At 44.1% G+C, this 9,418-nt stretch overlaps 1 protein-coding gene and 1 long non-coding RNA gene across 2 annotated transcripts; both read right to left on the reverse strand.

Moving 5' to 3' along the window:
- Positions 1–245: 245 nt before the first annotated feature.
- Positions 246–3,060, reverse strand: TCF21 (transcription factor 21). The gene is made up of 2 exons (XM_004263808.3): positions 2,246–3,060; positions 246–472 (listed from the first exon to the last, which is right to left on the reverse strand). The coding sequence occupies exons 1-2, from the start codon at positions 2,693–2,695 to the stop codon at positions 383–385; spliced, it is 540 nt and encodes a 179-aa protein (XP_004263856.1). The 5' UTR covers positions 2,696–3,060; the 3' UTR covers positions 246–382.
- Positions 3,061–4,123: 1,063 nt separating this feature from the next.
- LOC125960721 (uncharacterized) lies at positions 4,124–8,943 on the reverse strand. Its single transcript, XR_007470692.1, has 4 exons — positions 8,919–8,943; positions 5,707–5,777; positions 4,427–4,620; positions 4,124–4,326 (listed from the first exon to the last, which is right to left on the reverse strand). It is a non-coding gene; the product is annotated as an uncharacterized LOC125960721 (long non-coding RNA).
- Positions 8,944–9,418: the final 475 nt, after the last annotated feature.

The raw sequence follows: 9,418 nt of genomic DNA on the forward strand, positions 1-9,418 counted from the left end.
ACTGTCAAAGTCAGCTATTCTATGATCTACATTTTACAACATATTGTACAAAAGATACACATTGATAGGCTCTCATTATCTATTTATATATTTATAATTACATATTGCACTTGGACCAGCAAGGCTCGCAGAGTCATTCACGGTAGAAGTTAATAAAGTTAAATAGATGGGAATCGTTGTAAGTACAATTGATGTCCTCTGGTTTGGAAACGAATCTCCTCGTCGCTGTAAAGTGTTCTCGAGGGGTGGGAAAGGGAGAGGAGAGTTGCAAGGGGGAAGAAGAGACAGAGAGCAGGGAGGGCAAGGGTCGCCTTCCCGGGGCCCGCTCCCCCCCACCCCCCCGCCCCGGGAGCGCGCCTTTCCCAGACTCGCACCTCCAAGGTCAGGACGCCGTGGTTCCACATAAGCGGCTTGCGGTCACCACTTCTTTCAGGTCACTCTCGGGTTTCCCGGCCACCATAAAGGGCCACGTCTGCAGGAGAGAAGAGGGTGGAGGAGGTAAGTGGCCATGGAGGAGGGGTGGGATGAGGCGGGAGCCCGAGACCAAAGGAAAGGGCGCCCAAAGGAAAGGGCGCGGTGGGGGGCAGGCAGTGAGTTGGAGAGGCCCGTTATCTCTGCAGTTTTCCCGGTGACCTAGTGCGCCCTGTGGCTGGGTAAAGCAGAAAGCGGCGTTGGCGCCAAGCCACAGCTCGAGGTGGTAGAGCAAAGAGGGGCTCGCCCTGGGTTTGAAGTGAAACCCAAGAGAGGAGACCCTTGGAAAGCCCAAAGTGGTTCCTGCCCTGCCACAGCCCGGAGGCAGATGCTAGGGTGAACGGAGCAGGGAAGCCGAGAAGGACCTCGCGCCACTGGGCGCCGGGTTCAAGGTGAAGCGCCCTGCTGGCCCTCTTCTGACGTGCTGGTCAGGCTTCCCAGCCCTCTCTCTTTCACCGCTATGGATTTCCCTACTTCTATCTTTAGTTTCCTCCATCACAAACGCCGGTTTTAACCACAGTTTCTAAATTAATCGCCAGCTCTTAAAAACAAATAATGTTAAAAAAAGAATATAGCCGTGTGTTTTCACATTGTGTTCCTACTGGGCTGAGCAGGCATAGCTTTCTCTTCCCTTCCCCGTTCTGTGTATAATAAAGCTCCCTTAAGTTTCTTATTCAAAGATGAAGGCAGCAGCAGTTGTAAATGAAGGCACTGCTTTCATTTTCGTTCCAGATTTTAAAAAGCTGTTTCCTCATTCAAAAACCCTGACTTTTAATTAGAAGGAAAAATATTTTTCACAGCAAAATGTGGTTTTGCATCCCCCCTGCAATTCCTGAAACCAATTCAGAGAGAAGACAATTCAAACCTTCAAACCTCTCTCTCTAGTGCCCACCGATAAGAAGACTTTTAAGAGGAAAACCTCTCCTTCTTATCATATATAAACAGAGGTGGTAGTTAGTTTTTGTTTTTCTTTAGCCCCTGGAAGGCTTAAAATTAAATCAAACGAAAAAGGAATTAAAATATAGTTCTTAAACAGTAAAATGCGGTTGAGAAAAATATTAGACTCAATGAGCATTATTCTTTAAGATAAAAAGTATCATGTTCTTAAACTTGAAGGAGAGTGACCTATTTTAATATTATTTATTACACTAATACTCGTGATAATGTTCTGATTATGCTGGTATTTGCTAGAAATTCTGGGATTCGAGAATGTTAATCCATCTGTAGGAGAAGTGCAGAATATTTAAACAGTTGGGGACTTATGTGACAATTATGGGGGGGCATGATGTGTCCATATGTAAAGGTTCTACATATCCTTGGGAAAGAAACAGAGTTGGCTGTTCTTATTTACAGGAATTAGAGGGGGCGGGGAATCAAGTTCTACTCTTCAGCTGAAAGAATAAAAGTATTACTAAAATGCCGCCTCAGCGCGCAGCATCTTGTCCGTGTTCGCTGTCCCGCACCGGCCCTGAAGGCGCTGGCGCGAGTGCGGAGGGATCCCTCCTCTTTGCCAGCTCGATACGCCTGCAAACTCCTAATTGGGCTGCCACGTCAAATACTCGCATAAATCAACGCATTCCCGCGGCTTGGAAGGCAGAGAGTGAGGGCCGTGTGGGGATCGCCTGCCCCGGTTCCCTAGAGACGCTGGCTGGCGGTGACTAAGATGCGCGGCTCCCAGGCTGGCGCGCACCCTCTCACCGGGGACCCAGTGCAGCCGCGCTGGGTCGCCCCCGCCCCCCTCCCCGGGACGCCGCCGCCGCACCGGAGAACTTACCAGGTTGACCGGGTGAATATAACCATTCTCGTACTTGTCGTTGGCCAGGATCTGCCTCAAGTGGGCGATGTAGCTGGACGCCAGCCTAAGCGTGTCCAGCTTGGAGAGCTTGGTGTCCGGGGGCACCCAGGGCAGCGTGGTCTTGAGCCTGGAGAAGGCCTTGCTCAGCACCCGCATCCGGGCCCGCTCGCGCGCGTTGGCCGCATTGCGCTGGACCTGCTTCCCTTCCTGGCTGACCCCGCTCAAGGGGCTCTTCTTGGTGGGAGCCTTCCTCCTCTTGCCCAGGCCGCCGCGGCCCTTCTGGGGAGAGCCGGTCTCGCAGTTGGAGCTCTCCTCGGTGCTCTCGTTGGAAGTCACAAACTCCTTGTTCGAGTCCATTTTCAGCCCGTCGCAGTCCAGCATCTCCACCTCTTGAAGGTCGTCCACATCGCTGAGGGAGCCGGTGGACATGTTTGGGGGAGAGGATGAGAGAGACAGGGAAGGGAGAGAGGAGAAAGGGAAGAGAGGAGAGAGACCCCGAAACCAATGGACCCCCCGAACGTGGAGTGTGGGGCAGCCACCTCGGCTTGGGAGCCGGGAGTTGCGGGTCTGGTTGGGTCTCACACCCCTTTCCCCTTCGCAGTCTTGAGAAGGAGCCGCGAGGGCTTATGCGGGCAGGAAGCCGACGCTGTTTCCCCACCCCCGGAGTCGTGGCCGTAGAGGAGTGTGAGAGAGCGCTGAGGAATTTGGTGGACACTAGGAATTTATCTGGGGAATAGAGGCGGATCCTTGCAGCCCAGGGGAGGGGCCTCCGAGGCCCCAGCAACTCTCTTAGACCCCTTTCACAACCGGAGGGAAACTCACGCACAGCCCCTGATTTCCAGCTTGCAATGTGAATCAACTACATTGCAGGACGCAAATACCAGTCACCTTCTCCCACTCTTGGCCGGTCTGGGGAGGAGCGGGCCCTACTGAAGCGCCTTCTCCGGGGGGGCCCATCTCCTAAGGCCCGCTTTCCTTCTTAACAGGTCATAGCTGCCTGAAACTGAGAACTTTAGGAACACGACCACATCCTTTTGCTGTTTCTGGGCCTTCCACCCACAAATCTCACTAGCATCCTCTGGCTCCCCGCTTCCCCCCAGAAAACACCAATTAAAATGCAGGCAGGGATCAACCACCTCCTGCCAACACCCTATAAGACTCTGTGGCTTTTCCAAGATATCTTCACACCTTAACTCTGGTGAATTAAGACAATAAGTGCTTTCTAGGATCATTAGGGTGATGACAGAGAAAGTACCAAAAAATCCATCTACACCTGGTCACGTTAAAGATATCAAGGAACTGCCGGTGTGTACACGAACAGACATGACCATTGCACACCCACACACAACCACACACAGTTTAGGGGGAGTGGAGGAAATGAGATAGAGTAATACTGGTGTGTGGAAAACATTTTGTTAGTCGATAATCTTTTCTTAATGAAACTAAAACCTATAATCTTTTCTTAATGAAATTAAAACTTCTCCCTAAATTTCTTTCTAGAAATGCAGTTAATATTGTCTTAAGAATGTTAGTTGCTCTCAGACATCACCTTGTCCAGGACTTCTGGTTTCCTCCCTCCCAGTGCTGCCTGCTGCCTTCGCCTTCTCCTTACATCCTCTTGGCTACCACGGTTCTGCATGTAAAGCTGACATTACAAAACGTTAAGCAAAATGTCCTGTTCAGAAGGTTCTTTTTTCCATCTCTAACTCCAGCCCCAACCATCTTTCCTGGAGAAGAAGAAAATCTGGGGAGTCAGTAGAAAAGCAAAGGGAACCAGAAACCAAGGGATTGAATGACATTGATGAAATGAAATCAGAGAGACAGAATGCATGAATATTTCTTACTAGTTCTCCAGGTTTTATTTCCTTGCAATTAAGCATTGACAATGAGGGGCTAGAGCAAAATGCAAGAGCGGATTCTGAGCTTTTGGCTCGGAATCTGCACCCCTCTCCTACGTTAAGATACCATATCTCTAATCCTGGGCTCAGCTGGGAATTCACTAACCTCTAACATTTTGTTTTGTTAGCAGGGTCTTGTTTGCTTTCCCCCTATGCTGTAAACTAAACAGATTGTCAGCAAATCAGTCTTTATTAATGAATTAGTGAGACCCCTCCCCGCCCCCATAATATCTTTGCCCAGGATCCAAAATTTGTTAATCACCGGTGTAGAGATTTATGGGCTCTCTTATTTTCTGTTGTTTGTGCAGGTGGAGATTTAAATGACCATATCCACTACGAAGATTTATTGCGAGAGTGATTGATGTTATAAACCAGGAAAAGGACTCTTCACACAGCAGGGATGATAGAAATATCAAGTTGAAGTTGCCTTTGTCCTCATGCACAAATGACCCAGCACTACAACACAGAAAGTATAATAATTTAATCTGAGATTCAAGACAGCATTAAGAGAACACCCAACAGGCCTGTTAAATGTTTCCCCTCTGATTCCCAAATTAGTTTTCTTTGATTTTCCCTCCCTTTTCTCAGTCTTGGTAAGACATGAAAGTTTAAGTTATTTTTAGACTAAAAGAGCTATGTGAAAGTGGGCATTGGCCAATACTTTGTGAAACATGTGTGTGTGTGTGTGTAGCTACTGAGATATCTGCGGAATAACCACAGGTAATTTATTTATTTGGGCTCTGGAATGGGATGATAATTAAGAATCAGAACTATGGCCTTACCACATACCAGGCTAGTAAGCTAGGAAGATTTTGCTTAGAGTACTTTTCTTACTGGAGGGAGAAGGTCTGATTTTCTGCTACCCTTCAGTTGGTAAGCTGCTGAGGCTGTTTGGGGGATAGTAACAATCATAGTAATATATACATCCGAATAGATTTCTGCTCTCTGATTTTTCTAAGGTTTGAAACTTAAAAACAAAAATTTCTGGAAAGGAGCAAAACTAGCTTCATGCCACAAGCTGCTTTTTGTGCCTTGCAATGAGTATTATTTTTTAGATAAGTAAGAATTAAGTCCACTTATCCTGCAGTGATACAGTTAGTCTGGGAAGGGCTAGTGGGTTGATAATGAACTTGGGGTATTTGTAAAAACCCTCTAAGCGATAGCTACCTGTTTGGGAGCAAGCTATGAAGAAGGCTGTTATTTAGGTACCTGATGTGCAGTCTTGAAGACAGTAGATTAAGATGAATAATACTTTTTCCTCTTGACATTTTGTGTCTACCCTACTAATAAACACTTAGGGACAGATGGGTGGGGGAAATGACTTATTGTTGGATTCTACTGAGAAAATCAGTTAAGCTGTAACTTAAGCTGTGCCAGATTCTCCCAAAATATAAACTATAATTCTGTGAGAAGAGAAGCATTTTTGAGAAACTGTATTAACTCTTTCAATAACAAAAGAAATCCTTTGAACATTACAGTTTCAAAGAACTAAGTAGAAAACTAGTGGTGTGAGAGCATGAGGTAGTTACTAAAAGTTCTTACCTTACTTTTAAGAGAGAATTTATGCCTCAGCGACATCTGGCCAATTTGTTGCACACTTCTAACAATTTGTTCTGCAAGAAAGGCTATCTTTGAAAGATTTCAATGCTAAGGAAGATTTATCTCCAAAAGTAGTAAAATGAAGATTAGGCATGGAATGTATCCTTGAACGTAAATCCTCGTTTATCAACTGATAAATTTTCAGGAAGTTCAAATTTGATTCAGTTGCACTTGGATGGGATAATTTGCTTCCTTTTTTATGAGAAGAAAAACATCAGGGCTTCTTTTGAACTGACTTCATCTACCATCATCACATTCTCTTTCCGGGGGGCAGGGAAGTATGTCTTTAAACTCGAATTTTAGTCCTTTTCTCATACTCCCTACTAGTTGGCCAGGAGGCACACAGGCTGGCAAACTGGCGAAACTGCCAATTCTATCTTTCTTTCTTCGCTTTTAATTAACACCTCCAAATGTGTTATTCTCTTTGTTTGATGGTAACCAACACCACTTCAACGATGTGCTGACCTTCTATGCAAATTGACACCTCTTTCTCCATTGGACATAATTGCCACTGTATCCTTTGCTGCTAATTGATTATTTTCCATCTTCAGCTTATAAGACTATTGGAATTTGACTGTATTTTGTTAAATTTTAACTTATTTTGTCAGGTGAGCATTATCTCCCCTTACTGATTTCAAATTATAATGATGCTGGCCTGTTATATTTTGGCAGCCAAAGTGAATACAGCACCAGTGAGTGAGATTGGTGGCTATGTAAGGACATCAGTGATGGTGATGCTATTATCTTTACCTGGCACCATTTTTAAAAATTTATTTTATTGACATATAGTTGGTTTATAATGTTGTGTTAATTTCTGCTGTAAAGCAAAGTGATTCGGTTATACATATACCGTATATACATTCTTTTTCATATTCTTTTCCTACGGGGCACCATTTATGATCAGTATTCAGAAGTCCTCTTGGTGTTCACCTTACTGTCCCCTCCTTTTCATTTAATTCAATGAATTGTATATCCAGTGCTACAGCACTAAAATTTAAAGCTGGCAGACAGCAACAATAAAGTCCAAAGAAAGACTCATTATGGTTTTCAGATCCAAGAGTTAACCTTGCATCCCACATGCTCCAAAATGTAACTCTGAAAGCAACAAGGCCTGTGCACGTGAAAGACAGAGTTTACCTTAAGGGGCAAGTGAGCTGAAAAAAACTCAGGCAGATAGTGAGAAGTGAAATTTTTACAAATCGAGTTTGATGTCATCCTAAGTCTTCTAACACTAGCATATTTTATTAGACCTGCTCAATATTAGGAGAAAAGAGAGAAGAAACTGAACAACTCTCCTGTCAGGTGCCATGTGAGGTTCTGTGCCTCCATTCTCCCATTTTATGTAGAATCTCTCTTTTCTGTTGTCACCACTAAAGAAAGAGCTGCTATATGAAATAGAAATCTTTTTTTTAAAGTTATATTTGCAATTTTTAGTTGATTAACAATGTTTCAGGTGTACAGCAAGTATATATCTCTTTTCCAGATTATTTTCCATTACAGGTTATATAAGGTTATTATAGGGCATTACAAGATATTGAATATAGTTCCCGGTGCTATACAGCAGGTCCTTGTTGCTTATTTATTTTATATATAGTAGTGTGTATCTGTTAATTCCAAATTCCCAATTTATCCCTCCCCACCCTTTCCCCTTTGGTAACCATAAGTTTGATTTCTATGTCTGTGAGTCTATGAAATGGAAATCCTAGTAGAAATGTGTGCCAGAGGCTTTCCACCCGTAACAATGAAGTTTTAGAAAAACTTGCTTGAGTGATGACTTTTCTGTGTCTTAGTGTAAAGCCTGAGCAAAACCTCCCAAGTTTTCCTAAAAATAATAAATTTTATGGATTATTTGAAAGATACCTATAAAGCATTTTATGTTAAATATGGCTTATTGATGGCAATAAAACAAAGAGGCCAACTTACTGTCAGGCCCCTTCCTATCAGGTTAGGATAAGATGGGCAAAAAATAAAATCACAGCTTCTTTCTGGTGATGATCTACTTGTAATTATGTCCTTGTGGCAGGTGCTTTTAGCCTCAAGGAGCAAAAAATCATGAGTCATAGAGTTTAGATCCTGGGACCATCAAGAAAGTACTTAGAATGTGACTCCTGACCTCATGAGCATAAAATATGTCCAGGTAATGTAGTATTTTAAAATAGAGCTCCAAAGTGCTAGACTCTCAGAATTGGAAGGGGCTGAGAATCAAGAAGGCCCCTAAGTGGTCAAGAATTCTGTGCAGGCTCACATAAGTGGTCAGCTACAGTATTGCCACTTGAACCTGTGTCCTGATTTGCCTTGTAATGCTCCTTCCACTAAGCTAGATTGCTTTGAATTGCTTTTCCTGTTTGAATAATAATAAGAAATGGGTGAGAAAACTTATATTCTATCATCCCCTATTTAGTAACAAGAATCTGTAGCAACTGAACCCTGAACTATCCAAAATGAGACAAACTCGAGCCGTCCTGGGGTATAATGATCTGAACTCTGTCTAAGGGGTTAAAGTAATGTAAGTTCCGAAGTGGCCTTGTTAAAATAAATCTCATTTCTACCATGGGGACCTGATGGGCAGCCCAAGGGCCACTCATTCAATGAACACATCCTCAAATCTGCCCTCTTCTCTCCATCTCCCCTGCTAAACACTAGTTCAAGTCACCAAAGTCTTTTACTAAGATGACTACAAAAGTCTTCTAAATGCTCTTTCTGCTTCCATTCTTGCCTTTCTAAAATTGTCTTCCAACAGAGTGATCCAAGCCATTCCCCTTCTTAAAATCCCTCAAAGCTTTCTATTGTGTTTAATACAAAATCCAAATTCCTTATCATGGCTTACATGATTCTGTTTGGCTCACCACCCTCCAATCACACTGGCCATGTCTGTATCTCTCAAAAACACTGTATCATTGCCACCCCAGGATCTTTGTCCTCACTCCTCTCTCTGTTTGGAGGCTCCTCTCCGGCTCTCTGCGTGGTGGAGTCCTTATTTTTCAGGTCTAAGTTCAAGGGTCATCTTCTAGGTAAGAACTTCCTGAGCATCCACTATGAATATTTCTGTCCCATCATCCTATTTTATTTATTGATCATAAATAACAATAGCCAACATTTACTAAATGTTTACCACAAACCAGGCACTGTTGTAAGCACTTTCCAGATTAACTCACTTAGTTCTAGTAGCAACCTTATGAGATAGGAACCTTGGAGGTGATAAAGTGGAGGCACAGAGAGAGTAAGAAATGTGCTTAATTCATGAAGCTGGTGATCCAGTTGGCTCCTGCTGTGTTATAACCCAAATTGGTGGCTTAAGTTAGTGTCATTTCTCTTGGTTCTGTGGTTGCTTGGGCTCAGCTGGCTGGTTCTCACTTGGGGTCTCTCATGCTGTTGCAGTCAGAAGGCAGCTGAGTCAGCTGAAGGCTTGATTAGGCTGAACATCAAAGATGACTTCTTCATTCACACACTGGCATGGGCAGAACAGCTAGGGTTGGTCGGGCCGGGCATCTCTCTCTGTACAGCCTCTCCACATGGCTTCCTCAGCCTGGCAGTCTCAGGCAGTTGATCTTGTTACATGACAGCCGACCCCTTTCTGGGTGAGCATTCCATAAGATCCAGGTGGAAGCTGAAAGTCTTCTACGACCTAACCTTGGAAGACACACAGCATCACTTT

This window comes from Orcinus orca, chromosome 12 (assembly GCF_937001465.1).
Source record: "Orcinus orca chromosome 12, mOrcOrc1.1, whole genome shotgun sequence".
Classification (NCBI taxonomy): Eukaryota; Metazoa; Chordata; class Mammalia; order Artiodactyla; family Delphinidae; genus Orcinus; species Orcinus orca.

What these genes read in the sequence shown, in the direction of transcription:
- TCF21 (XM_004263808.3), bottom strand. Translation starts at nt 2,695, where the DNA reads ATGTCCACCGGCTCCCTCAGCGATGTGGACGACCTTCAAGAGGTGGAG. An exon ending in ATATTCACCCGGTCAACCTG is followed by an intron (nt 473 to 2,245) that starts GTAAGTTCTCCG and finishes TCTCTCCTGCAG; the next exon opens with ACGTGGCCCTTTATGGTGGC.